Source organism: Halichoeres trimaculatus, unplaced genomic scaffold, assembly GCF_033239565.1.
Source record: "Halichoeres trimaculatus isolate MK-OKI-2021-1 unplaced genomic scaffold, fHalTri1.1 fHalTri1_scaffold_4, whole genome shotgun sequence".
In the NCBI taxonomy this organism is placed as follows: Eukaryota; Metazoa; Chordata; class Actinopteri; order Labriformes; family Labridae; genus Halichoeres; species Halichoeres trimaculatus.
Genome location: NW_027437182.1, coordinates 7875064 through 7890050, shown reverse-complemented (window position 1 = coordinate 7890050; position 14987 = coordinate 7875064). Strand labels below are relative to the sequence as shown.

The following is a 14987-nucleotide window of genomic DNA, read 5'->3' as shown; positions in this document are numbered from 1 at the left end:
ACATACCACTCAGAAATATGATAAGCTGAAAGACACAAAAGTGTTGATTGAGAATGCACCAGACAGCATACATAACTTGAACTAGATTTGCTTCTGAACCAGCTTCAAAGTCTTGTAGGCATCTCACTGCTGTTCCTGCGACTGTTTTTTTATTGAAACCTCAAAGCAAACATCCACACACATCTAAAAACCCGCCCTTCCTCATCCTGGCTCCTTGGACGAACACATTCCCCCTGATTGGTTTAGCTGTTGGCCCAGAGCCCACAGGACGCCTGTATAAAACTCCCCCGGTGCTGGAAGCCCGAGTCAGACAACAAGAGAGACTCTGAGACTTACACAGAGCTATAACAGGAAGACTGACTTCACTCAAACTTACTGCGACAGAGAGCGCTGGAAAATGTGTAAAGGATTAGCTGCCTTGCCCCAGACCTGCCTGGAAAGGTGAGACCTGCATTCTTACTGCACCTCTGCTGTCATCTCCTCACTGTGTGGTCGTGTCATCTTCTCACAATATGCTCCTTTGATGTGGAAGTTTAGATATTTTAAGAAGCAGCTCTTTTCATTCTCCGCTGAGAACAGATCAGTGACGCTCATCTTCAGGTCACCAGTTTCCATCTGAGGAAGCTTTGAGGTTTCATCTGGAAAACTTTGTCATTTCCTGGACACAGAAATACATCTCAGTTTGTGACATGAAAAATAGGTTTCATCTATGTTATCAAAGTTCTGAAGCAATAAACATTTTTTTTTAATCAAATAGGCACAGTTTTTTATGATTATTTGATTTTGTTTATTTCACTTTGAAAATCGTTGAAATTAATTTCTACAACACAAAATATTCTAGGATTCTTTTTGTTTTGTTTTGTTTCATTGGAAAGGTGTTCAGTCTTTTTCAGTGGTTTATAATTTAAAGATTGAAGAAATGTACCTTGTTTAATAAAGTTTAACACTTGATCAGTGTCTTTTTAAAAAGTTTTAGCCATGAAGTCCTGTTCAAAATTGGATTTTAGCATTCATCTCAAAACAATATTATAAGATATTTTACTGCTGATAAACTTCTAGGGTTAAGTTAAAACCAGATAAAAAGTTACGTTATGCTGATAAAATAAATTTTCGAAGTTAATTTCTGAATATGACAAAATTATTTCAAAAAAAGTTTGGCTTTTCAAAGTTAAAGTTGAACTTCTTTGCAAGTTGTGAGATTTTACTATTTCTATTTTTTCTTCATCCCACAAAAATAATTATTCTGTTAGTATAGTTAAAGTTTCTGATTGAAATTGACTTCTCCAAAGTCAGTACATGACTTCAGTAAACCAGACTCTTATGAAGGAGAAGAAACTGAGAGCTTAGTTAAAAAACTTTGTCTCAACTTTCTGTCTTTCAGGGCAAAGGAGATCAAGTCAAAGTTGGGAGTTTTACTGCAGAAGCCGGAAAATGCCATCGACCTCATCATCCCGTACCCGGAGAAGATTGAGAAGAAGCCAGAGAAGCTGCAGAAGTGAGTGTAACGGCGATGCATCCTCGTGAGGGTCGCTCACTGGAGTGTAAACCATATAACTGGAAAGTAGAGCTCTGAGCCGGCATCTCATGAGAAAATTAGGAAGGAAAACTCAACCAAAACAAAGCTAAAAATATTTTCCTTTGGAGTTTTAGGTCAGTGGGATTTGGTTTAGCCTATATTCTGCTCTGCTGTTGAAGAAATTCCTGTTTGTTTAATTGTGGTTCAGTATTGAGACTGTAAATCAGTGTTTACAGCTCTACCACCCTGCTGTGTCCACCAACAACTGCATTGTTTCCTACATCCTCATTTCTCTCAGCTTGGTGAGATTATAAATTTATTCGAAAACATCTCTCAGACAATGGTTTGATTGATTTATAAGTAGAGGAAATAATAAATTAGTTTCCTGTTTTATAAACTAGGGTTTAAATGAGTCACAGCTTTGCAGAAACATTCCTGTGTCTTCTCAGCACAGTGTGATAAAACAAACCAAAAGAAAGCCTGAAAGTTCTCAAACTAGAAAAATAATTCAGCAGCCTTGGAAACTTTCTCCTGAAATGCAGGAGACAGAACAGAATGTGCAGCTTTCAGTGCTCAGCTTCACTCCTGTGTCTCAGTGCTCGCTGTGATTTGTGTGAAAGACACCAGAAGCAATCTGTTCATTCTGGATGGTTCCCAGACTTCAGTCACGCAGCAGAAACCGAGATCAAACAATGCTGCCTGGCTTTGTTGGATAGACATGTAGATGAAAAGTTTCTCTGAATATCTCTAAGTTGTTGTTTGAAGCTTTCCAGAAAGACTAACAGAAATTTCATAAAGTTTAATGTCACTGCATCTAAAAACCTTTACTCTATGCATTTTGACAAATACAAAAATGTTGTTTTGTAATTAGGAAAAGTATTTTGTCATATTCTTTCTCTCAGATTCAACTTTTAATGTCAAATTGTAATGAGTCCCACTTCAGCATGTCAGAATTAATTTCCTGAAAGATGAATCAGTCTGTGGTGATTTCTCTGCAGCTCAAGCTGCCTTCTACACAGTATTTCTCAGACTGTTAAGTCTGGACAAAGCTAAAACTTTGTTTAGTAAGAATATGATTATACTTTCAGGTTTCATTTTCCTTTTGTGGTGGTTTTTAGTATGAGAATCAAGACTGAACAAAGGTGTTTTATCTACAGGCCTGCTCCGGAGGAGGCGGCTCAGTGGCGTGAGGGTCTGGACCGGGTCCTGAACAACAACTGTAAGTCTATCCCTCATCTCTAAGTTCCTTCCTTTTCCACACACACTTTTTATTTCATCATCTAACTTTAACTTTACATTGATAACAAGAAATTTTTAAAATTAATTAATTAATTGATAAAAAAAATGTATTCAGAGAGACTGAATGCAATTTAGGGTACTTTAAAAAATACAATAAGTAATAAATAAAGTCAAAAAATTGACAAAATATACAGAGACAATTTCAAAGAGACTAATGCACATACAAAAAAAGATCAATTAAAACACTTAAGAAGTTAAAAATAAGCTGATGTGGTAAAACACCAATTGATCAATAAAGAAAGAAAGAAAGAAAGAAAGAAAGAAAGAAAGAAAGAAAGAAAGAAAGAAAGAAAGAAATAGAAATTTTAAAAAATATTTATTTTTTTTAAAAAGTTGGATAATAAAAGCACCTAGAAATAAAAATAAACTAGTATCATGATGAAAAAGTGAGTCAATAAAGAACATTAAAGTTATAAAACAATAAAAACTGTTGCTAATGATCCACCTTTCCAGGGCTGTCAAGCTGCACATTGAATTTCTCTTCCCATCAATAACAAAACATGACTGAAATGTGATCTTCAATAACACATCCATTCTGCATGAAATCATTTGATATTTTGACTTTTTAAAATGTCACCTCTTCACGAACTCTCTTATAAACACGATCATATTACTGTAAATGTGGGTGCTCCAATGGCGTAGACTACTTTATTTGTTATCACCCAAAGCAACCCCTTTTGATCCACTCATCTGGTTTATTTTTTAGGTGGAGATAAAGACTGTTTGTTTTTCTAATTATGACAGCAGCATAAAGAGATTCCCATCGGGAGGTTGGCTACAGTGACGGGTCGAACAAAAGAGTATTTTAACCCCGGAGACCTTTGTGAGTCACGCCCTGAGTCAACTGGCATCTGGCTTTTACACCTAATTGAACTTATATAATCTAGGTAATGAGGTAAATGTTACCTAATACAGCCATGTAGCCAACACTATGAGAAGAATTTCAACTTAAACAACTTTTACATGAATGGAAGATTAATGACCAGACCGTGAAAGCAAAACAATACCTATAGCTCTCTTTTCTGTTTTTTGTTCCTATGAAGCTTGCGTGCAGATTTCTCTTCCCCTCATTAACATCACCATCTGTGCACGCCATTTCCCCTCAAACATAAAGGACGCTCAGTCATTTCCAAACAGTTAACATCCCTTTGTCTAAATCCAGAAACAGAGCAGATTGAACATATTAGGTAAGCTTATATTTGCAACTGCACAGTGTCTCGGCGTAGTTGGCTCCATCAAAGACAGGCGACATCATCTCCATCCCCAAAGCTGCCGTCTTGATTATGCAACAGGGAGCTGTCTTCTCCCAGCTCTGTGGTCTGTCAGGTTGGCTTGTTCAACAGGTACAGTACAGTTAGCAGAGTCTGGTTTGCATAACGTTGCTGTTTAAGGGCTTATATGTGAGTTACATAACCTGTTTAAGAACATATGATTTTAACATCACCTTATCATATGAGTGTCTTTTCAAACTTGAGGTACATGTGATCAACAAAGTTTGCATCCACAATGCCCGTGTAGTTTTAGGTCTTAATGGGCTTCTAGCAGGCTGTCTGTTCCTCAAATGCTGGTGTTTGGAGACTGACACAAGAGGTACTATCTCATATGGAAGCTTTTTTATTTATTTTTATTTTTTTTGCCCACCTTTACCTTACCTTCTGGTTGGAACATGCAGTTCATCAAGGGAGGTGGTCTGGAGTCAAAGTTGAGACCAAAATAAGATTGTTCAGAGAAGTTTTCAACTAGTTCACTCAAGGAGGGCAATCCTTGTTCCCTAACTTAACCAAAATTTGAGTCCATTACTGCATGTAAAGCTGAAATGTGTTGCTTTTTGAACAATTCTTTACTTTAATGGCCAAACAAATCCCTTAACTATATAGATGTTGCATGAAATCTGTTGTTGATGCCTTATTTAATGTAAACAAAGGACTATGGACTTACTAGTGTATTTTGCAAGCTGGCATAAAAAAATAAATAAATAAATGAAAAAAAACTGCATTGAAATAAAATGAAATATTTTTACATCATGTGCATCAACATGAGTTATTTCTGATAGCTAGGAGCTTAGATTATTGCTTTAAAGCTCCTATGAGGAGTATTTATATGGATGTGAAATACACTGAAATTAATACTATTGTTTCTGTTATCAAAAACACTAACCAGGTTTCTGCAAGAGGAGAAAAAAGATTTTTGTACGGTCATTTCTAATATCTGTAAGCAATGATACAAGGTAGATGTCGGATGAAGTAAATTGTAGCACACTGGAGAAAATATTTACAATTCACAGAATGATACTTTGGACTGTCAAAACAGCATGCTTTGTCCACAGTGGGCACCAAAAGCTGTGTTTCCACCAAGCAGACAGGTTTGGTTTGGTTCGGTTTGGTTCGTCTCGGCACGGCGCACATTTTGTGGCGTTCCCACTGACTTATCCCCAAATAACCGAGCCATCTCACTTTTTGGGACCCTTTCTTATGGGTGCCAGACTGCACCGCTCTCGATGGAGCTTCAACACTGCAGACTGTTGATTGGTCGAAAGAATCGTCACTTACCCCGCTACAGCGGCTGCATTTCTCCTGGCGGCACACAGACTACTCTGAAACAAAGCTTGATTGTATCAAAGAGCTACATGCCAATCACAGAGAGGACAAAATGCTGCATGTCTTCCGTCTATGCTCTTTGTTTACTGTTGTTTCTCATTGTCCAGTTTTTCTTCTTTGTTGGTTTTATAAGTGGGGTACACTGTGTCGCGCTGCTACGGCATCACGCTATTGTTGAACAGCCAGGCTTTCGTCATCCAGCTTACATGCCGCCTACCATGAGAGGGCACGGTTTTGCTCTGGAAACACAAACGGGATCAGTCTTACCTGTTCCAAACCGTTCCAAATCATACTGAACCGAAATGGACTGCTTGGTGGAAACGCGGCTATAAACACAGAGGAAAAGATCTTCATGGGAGCTTTGAGTCAACATTTTTTACTCATGTCCTAGTGAGGATGTAGGAGTTGTAGTATAACTAACTTGTAATTTAATTAGATTTTTTATTAAGCAGCTGAAAACTGATAGTTGAAGGTTGATAAAGGTCAAACCATCATCTGCTGGGAACTTCAGCTGTATTTATTTGACTTCCCATACAGGAAAAAAAAGGCTTTACATGAACACTCTGGCTATCTAAATAAGTCTAAGTTTAAAACACTTAAAAATCCAGGATCATACTTCTCGGAAACAAATACTTTGCAAAAACCCAAACTGTCGAATCATCCTTGCTCCTGTGTGGAAGAAAAAGAAAAGCATTGAAACCCCAACACAACCCAGACCTGGACTCCTGACTCAACTGTTTACCTCACAGAGCCAAGAGCCTGAGAGGCAACAAGACTGATGATTAACTTTAACGGCTGATGCTGTTTCACTGTGTGTTTAAACTCTCCAGCTAATAAGTCACTTCAGTTTCCCTTTTGCATCCAAACAGAAGCAGGTAGAGATGTTGCTGAAACATACAAACATTTCCTCTGCACAGCTCAGGTTGAAGGAGCCTCTTAGAAACTGTCTTCAGACAGATGTATGATCCTCCTGTGTTTATATGCCAACGTGTGTGGCGTGTGTTGACCTTCAGAGGTTACATATGTTATGCTAACATCTCCAGGGAGTAGTCAAAATGAATCCACCAGCGTTGATTTATTGCTGAGGCGCTTCGAGGTGCTGAACCATGAATACTTATCTACATGAGATTTTACATTTACATTTCTCTTTATGGCCTCGACCTCATCAATTCCCATAAGACCCTCACTGACTTCAACCCCCATTTTCCAAAACATTAAAGAATGAATACATGTGATGTACATTATGCAACAGGAAGCCTGCTCCGTCGTGTTCCAACTGCACGCCCACCAATGAATTCATCTGTTTGAGTTTACATCATATCTACAGCTCTATGAAACTTAGTGAATCATACAGGATGATTTCATTTCTGATTTTCTCTGACATAAACATGAGGTATCAGTGAATCAAACACTAAATATAAGGCCTCATTTTCAGAGTCTCTTCAACCTTGGTTCGCCGACAATCTGTCATCAGATCACGGTCGACTGAGCCTTTTGTGTGTCCCTGTACTGAAGGTCTTTTAAAGTGAAAAAGCCTGATTGCGACTGTTCTATTTTCAACCCAAACTAGCCGTTCAGATTGTAGATAAAAGCCTGGGTGCTTATCACCAGCAGCACATGCTTGTTCAGACAATGGGAGCTGTTGGTGGCATTATGCTTGATCACAATGCTTCTTGCTGCAATGAGCGGTTGTTTTATCACGCCTCATTTCTTAGATCTTTATCTTTGGGTTAAATAGTGAGCCTTCACATGTGTCCAATTCTAAGTCCTGCTTCTACAATAGACTTTTTGGTTACATTTTCCGAAAATGTAGCAGTTTGTTTCATTAAAGTGATGATTTTATAAGTTTGCTGGGTATCTGTATTCAGTTTATGCTGCTCAAGGCATCCACATTTACTGAAAGTTTAACAGCCTTTTCCCAGAGATGTCACCCTAAATTATTTACTAAATTGGGGGGAAAGGTGTGTAGACCATGCTCTTATCGAAGAACATTGTGCTCAGCAATGTGCAGTTCTCATGCATATGTGTAGCTTTTACTTGACCCACCAGTTATCACTACAGAAATTAGGCACAGTTGATAGTTGATAGTTATAAAGTTCAGACAGGCTCCTGCACACATTCATCTCAAAAAGACAAAAGCCAACCCGCTCCACTGGCAAGATGACTATTCTGCATTTCATACTGTTATATAAGGTAAATTTTGAAGAAAAAAATTGTATTAAAAGCACTTACTTTGCAGTAGAACTTATTTTTCTCAGTTCTTATTACCAAAATTAATTTTAAAATGTGTATAAATCATCTTTTTTCAAGACTGTTTCATGCTTATTTGTCAACACTTTGACCCCTTACTGCCTGAATTAATTGACCATATAGAAATAGATTGTTTTTATGTGTTTTTGCATTCTTACAGATGTTAAATTGAGTGGGAATTGTAAATTTTACTGTAATACACACAATAGTTATAACTAAGTTAGATTATATAAATAGACATGAGAAGTTCATCCCCTGACCAATATAATGTGACATATTAGATCTGATACGACATTTGGTTTGTGTAGAATATGTATCAATAGGTAATAATGAGATACAAAGGACATTTTAGCTGCATCTAGACCTGACTGGGTATGTCGCAAATTTGTGACAACAGGCATCAAGGGGTTACGGCAAAGTGAAACCTAACACTTGCACTTATACAAACCACTTTTTTTGCATTTTGCATGCAAAAAAGGTAAACATTTAAGACATATCTATACTATTCCTGAGTAATACAATCACTTAAAACCAAAATATGGACATAAAAAGGCCTAAATATTTTTCACCTGATCACACCTGCCTCAATGAACTGATCGAACCAGTGATTCATGGCACAGCTCTACAGATGCATTTGTCTTGCCGTTTCTTCTCCTGTACCTCACACCATGAGATTATGCAACAGGAAGCTTTGAGATGAACCGTCATCTTTCTTTTCTCTTGTTTTTTTATGTAAATGATTTGTAATGGCTTTTTCATGTAAATGTTCTGTAATGGATGGATCCACAATGACAGAACCATTATGGCAGTGCTTATGTAACATTTGGCGCAAAGGCGCAGTTTTTGTCACTAATGGAAAATAAGAATGACTGAGAAAAAATAAATCATTAGGAAATGTTATGGTTTCTCATCCCTTTGAGAAGCTTCTAGCTTTAAAACGTAGATTCTAAATGTGTTTTGGATTAATGACTTTTATGCATCAGATCAACATCATTTCATGAAACATACACCAACAGGGGATTTTTGGTACCAGCACGATACCTTTGAAAAGTATAAAACCCTAGATATAAATAAAAAATACTAAATTGAGGCTTGTAATTACTTCCATTTTGCTTGGGGCTTAATGCTTGGCATTTAGTTGAAAATACATCAGTCACTATTTATGAAAAGGGATCATTAAGACAGCTGAGTTTTTCGTCACAACCTGTCATATTGACATCTCAGGAAATGACTGATGCATAATAGTTTGGATATTAATTAATAATTTATAAATAAGATACGAAAATATCCCTTTACCAATAACAGGGCAAAAAAAAGAACCACTGAAGCATTCTAATTCAGGTTTCATACAAAATGCTGCACCTTGGAAGCGACAGTAATATTTATACGTTTTGGTAAAATTTAGGTCATATATTTTAAAATACTTGCATTAAAGGGGCAGTGAGGAGTCTGAAAGTGATCTTGAAAAAAGGCTCCCTTCTAGATATATGCCTTAACGTAATCTATACTTTGAAATGAGATTATCAGCATCAATATTGCTCGTTACAGGTTATTTTAAATTGGCTCTTCTTAGATTCCAGACAGGATGGATCAGGCATGACTAGGTCTCTATGACAACACCACACTGGCTGACAAAGTTTAGAAGTGAGAAGAGATGCTGCTAAAAACTATTTCTATGGCTAATTTTGTAGTGAGCAGAAGATTATCGGGAGAGTGATACAGCTCAAAACGAGGCTAATTAAAGGCTAATTAGCCTTTAGCTTGGGTTGTACCACTCTATAACACAGGGGCTAAGCTGTTTGTGCTAATGTCCATTCCAACCCACAGTCAGCAGTTATCCTGCAGTGGTCTGTTCAAACTTGAGAGTCTATCAATAAAATGAAGAGTGAGGTTACATTAGCTCTGCTTGGTAGATAACTGGCAGGACATAGCTAACCAGGATTTACTGACGTTACATTTTACGGGCATGTCTTGGAGCACCAGGCTGCTAGCTGCACTAAATATAAACAGCTACTGAACTACATATAAACTGACAGTGTTTACTTCTTGTCACATTAGCCTACAGATGCGTCGGAGCATCTGGCTGATGATAGCACTACATATAGCCGACTGCTACAACGTATGCTTGAAGTCACGTGTCAAACAGCAGCACTATGTAACTATACTCATAAATACCTAAAAAGTTGTCTTAAACAAAGAAAATTTATTTTGATACGATCTTCAATTAATTCCAAAACAAACACATGCCTCGCTAGTAGTAATTTACCACAGCGTGCAGAGACTCCGGGCCACTAGGTGGCGAGGGCTGCAATCGAAACAAACTCTCCTCATGGCATCTTTAAGAGGTTTAAAATGATAGTTTCTCTTATTCATTAATCTCTCTGCCTCCTTTCTTCTTCTCTCCATCAGATGGTGTGCATGCTTTCCGCAGCTTCCTGCAGTCTGAGTTCAGTGATGAGAATATTGAGTTCTGGACTGCCTGTGAGGACTTCAAGAAGACCAAGAACCCCGTGAAGATGGCAGCCAAAGCCAAGAAGATCTATGAGGATTTCATCCAGTCTGAGGGACCCAGAGAGGTCAGGGACACTTTAGCCTCTTTTAATGAATATATTACAAGTAGTGTGTGTGTCACATGGTGTTTCAATTAAGAGCTCTTACCGGTTCTGATGTAAGAGAAATGAAATTATTAATGAAAAAGAGCAGAGGCTGAAAGGTTTCCCCTGACACAGACTGCTTGCATGTGAAGGAGTCCTTGTTTAATCAGAGAATGAATGCATGCAGGAGAAATACAGGCTGTAGCGGTGAGTAAACAAATGAGGTTACAGACAGAACGTCCCCAGATGATGCATCAGTGAGCTGCACACGCACGATATCACACACGAGGGATAGACACATGATTTAAACGTGTCTTAATTGCACTGAAGTGTGACAGCTTCACATGTATGAATGCTTTCTTTGCTTTTATACTGAGGCTTTGATGAGTGGATTAATCCCACCTTCTGTTTATACTCTCATCATGACACGTGAGTAGCGCATAAAGACCAGAGACAATAGCAATAGGGAGGATATGTGATAAAAGCTTATAAATTGGAGGGTGTAGGTGTAGCTCCTGCACATGGGTCGACAATTTAACCACTGAACTAATCCAGAAACCCCAAAAACAAGTGGTGAACTTGATCCAGAAGCCTGCATGAAAAGTTTCAACGTTAAATTTAATTTATTATGGACTGGAGTTTGCTTATATTTCCATCAGCGTGTTGTTGTAAACACCAGGGCTCAAGTATGTGTTTTTCTTGGAAACATCTTGTTGTCATGGGGCTTGACTTTGTTTATGTTTATACTTTGGCCAGATTAAACATTGTCAGTTACATAAGTTTTGGAGATCTTAATCGCACGGTAGCATCTTGCCCAAAAAAGCCCTGTGATCTGACAGTCTCAGGCTCACATCTTTGTTTCTATCTTTTTTTTATTATTATCATTTTTTGTTTATGTATTTATTTATCTATTCATTATTATTATTATTATTATTATTATTATTATTATTATTATTATTATTATTATTATTATATTTCAATTTTTTATAATTTTTTTGCAGTATCTTGATTTTTTTTCTCCCATATGTGTCTTCTTCACCCTAACTTTATTTTTTCCTGTTGTCTCCCCCTATAGGTGAACATTGACCACTTTACCAAGGATGTGACCCTGAGAAACCTGGTGGACCTCTCTCCTGCCACCTTCGACCTGGCCCAGAAGAGGATCTACGCCCTGATGGAGAAAGACTCCTTCGGTCGTTTCCTGCGGTCTGAGCAGTACCAGGAGCTCCTGGTCAACTAAGCAGGAGGAGTCTGAGGAGCTAGGTGGGGAGGGTGGGGTAGTTTCAAACTGCAGTTACTTTTATGAAAACAAATCCTTAAATTAAAGATTCTTAATAAAATGAGTTTTTGAAAAATGTTTTGAGAATCCAAGACTTTTATTTGACCGGAACGCCAAATTATATTTCAAATTGTTTGATGAGTTCAAAGAGAGAAAAAGACTGCCTTTTGAAAAAGCCCCACCTACCCAACAGAAAGCATGTCACCACTCATAATCACAATCAGCTATACTAGCGAGGGCCAGATATTAAAAACCATTAATAGTTATCTTAATGTAGTGATGGTACGTGAGAGTGACCTCACTCATTAACATGGCCTTAAAATTCAGCTGGTCCTCACACAGAGGTAGAAATAGACAAACACACTGAGATGTAAACACAGAGTCACAATCCAAACGCAAACAGAAACAGTGTGCTTCAGTGCAAACTGTTTGCTAAGTCTGGCCATTAAGTTGTTGAACAACTTGTGCATCAAAGTGTTGTAGCAGCTGAAGCAGAACTGTCTAGACCAGGGGTTCTCAGTGCAGGGGTCAAGACCTCATGAGGGAGGACAAAAAGCTCTGATGGGGAAGTTGTGAATTGTCTTCCAAAGAAAAAAAAATAATTGTCTAAAATTAAAGATTCTTCCATTTTTGTTAAAATATTTACAAAATAGTGATGACGCTGGGTTAAGGACAGCATCAGTTGCAGTTGGTTTACAAATTGGCCAAAACACAGAATATTGACTGTCAGCAGCCTAAGCTTGAACATTACTTTTACTCTGCTTGTAGTGATTTATTTTTTAGATAACTATTAAAAAATGTTTGATTTTCTGTTTTGTGTTGAATTATTGAGTTGTGAACCCCTGGTCTAGACTTAAGTATACACCCCCAAAAAGACTCAGTGACAGTGCCATCGTCTGCAGAGAGGAAATTTCTATTGACTAAAATAAGATTTCATGTCTGCCTTTGGCTGCCAATTTCTGACCTAAGAAAGTCCAAACATATCAAGACCAAAACAGTTTTTCATTTTTCTTGGGCAATAACCATTAGTTTGGAAAAGTTACACCACTTTGATGCAGTACCATGAATTACCTGCAGGTTGAGTTCAGGGAGTAATTTCTTCATCATTACATATTGTGAGACACCTTCAAACTTGTCTCCATTTTATTCCCTGAAATACTTCAAAAAAACATTAATATTTTCAGTGGTGGCTAAAAGGAGGATCAACTTTAATCAAAAAATGACTTAAGTGGAAATGCCAACCAAAGTGAAATTTTAAAAAAAGGGCAAAGGTTTGGACAAATGCAAAATTAATCCAACATTTTATCCCAGGCTCCTTCTCTAGCCTTGCCAAACACAACATTTAACTTTTTCATGGTTTTACAGAACTGCTGTTGCTTTTTAGTGCCTGTTACACTATGACCTTTAACATATTCTGTTTATCAAGAAGAATACAGTGAGACTTTCTCAATGAAATGACAGTTAATCAGTTTTAAATTAGTGGATTTATCGAATAATATCCTGCAATTATAATGTTGTAATTTCAATAAAAGGGTCTGTAGCCTTGTTAAACCTGTAATAGCATCAATACTTGAATACCACACACTCTTATTTTGTCTCCTCTACTCTCTCACACTCACATAAAGTAAGTTTGGACTTTCTCCAATCTCCTTGTTAATTGGGATGCATCCTGTGAGAGTCATCTCTGAGAACTGTGCTGGCTGGTTGGCTCAGTGGTTGAGCTCCTTGGCTACCACTAAATTGCAAGTTGCTAAGACAGAAAAACCTATTGGGAGGGAATCTAATAAAAAGAAAGAAAGAGCAATGGTTTAAACAGATGGGGTGTTTTTTTCATGTGATAAATACCGAAATTGGATGCATCCATGCTGAGTCACTAAAAGACCCTTGACCCAGTTTTAGTTTAACAAACCAGAAAAATCATAAGAGACAGAACCTGCAGGTTTGCAGCACAAGACAATGCTAACAGAAACTAGTCAGAAACATTATATGTTTTACTATCACCAACACTGACAAAGAAAACTTTTAATCAAGTTATTTTCACTTCTTCACACTGAAAGAAATACTGGTTTAGACGATGAGGAGGGTGAAATGGTGGATTTGAGGATGACGAGCAAGCGTATAACCTTCAGCTGAATGTAGCAACCATTAAGTGTGATTATATGTAGTTTTGTTGCTTTTTATATCAAACACAAGCAGATATGTCTTACAAAACACAAGAGTATTGTTATCTAGGTATTCAGCACTTTACAAGTCCTTATTGTTCACAGAAATCAATCTGCTTCAAATAACACAAACTCTAATATTTGTAGTAATGTTTTATGACAACGTATTTTGAATGTAGTACAAAAAAAAGAAAGGAGAATATTTTATGTACTGTATGTTATATCAACAAGGCTAAAAAGGTTTATTGTGGCACAGATTGGCCAGTCTGCTGCCAAAACCTTTAATGGCATGAAGTCAACAACCATGTCACAGAATCATCAATAAGGGCTTTAGCAGTGCTGAGTATGCATTATCTGATGTAGCCTTGCATGTACGTTTTGGAGTGGTTCACATAAAAATATATATGCTCACAATTCCTGAAGATGTATTTATTTTTACATGTAAATATCAGCTTTTTGCAAAGAAGTGTGCCTAAGTTATTCTCCGCTATGGATTCAATGGTTCTTTGAAAGAGTCCTTGACAGATCTCCATTTAGAGTGTTTTTACCATTATAAAAGAGAAAACACTTTCATTTGTCACTTTGTTTTTCTTCATTACATACCTGTTTTTAATGTGTGAACATAATTTTAAGAGTGCAATGACTAAAGCAGGTCAGAAAAATCCTTTGGAAGTTGGATGATAATGTTAAATGTGGAGTCTTGTAGACATTTTGCGTTACACTAAGATGTTTTGTATATCATTAAGTTCTCCAACCAGAGAGTTAATTAGTAGAAAATGCTCTTGGGTAAAATAATTAAAGGCAATACATGGATTACATTAATTACAGAAAGATCAGATAAAAGCAGACAATTTCCAGTTTAAATAAAGGCAAGTCTGAGCAGATGGGTCTCAGAATGCTTTTGAAAATATCAGGGCCCCGGCCCACGTTTCTTTAATCAAGTGGAAGTCTGTTACAAAGACAGGAACAACCACTTCAAACACACAGTCTCCTTTAGAGCTGAGCATGGTACAAGGTAAAACCAGCAAACACTGATCAAAGGACCTCAGCAGCCTGCTTGATTGAAAGTCAGTACAAGGACATGAGGACTGATGTAACATGAGACCTTTTTGATGGCAGCCACTTCAGGTGCTTCTGCAACGCATTGATAAGACATGCAACGAGTGTCAAACAGCAAAAAAAAAAAGAACTCTTTTCAAGTGATTTTGTCTTATTTTCAGTCAAAAATGTCTGAACTACATTCAACTGACCAGCCTGGAAAAATGTCTTGTTTCGAGTTATTTCAAGACA

General features: G+C 37.3%; 1 protein-coding gene across 1 annotated transcript; it reads left to right on the top strand.

Annotated features, from left to right (window-relative positions):
* Positions 1-281: 281 nt before the first annotated feature.
* On the top strand, positions 282-14264 carry LOC141788874 (regulator of G-protein signaling 5-like). The gene is made up of 5 exons (XM_074668001.1): positions 282-441; positions 1382-1495; positions 2674-2735; positions 10072-10238; positions 11332-14264. The coding sequence occupies exons 1-5, from the start codon at positions 398-400 to the stop codon at positions 11494-11496; spliced, it is 552 nt and encodes a 183-aa protein (XP_074524102.1). The 5' UTR covers positions 282-397; the 3' UTR covers positions 11497-14264.
* Positions 14265-14987: the final 723 nt, after the last annotated feature.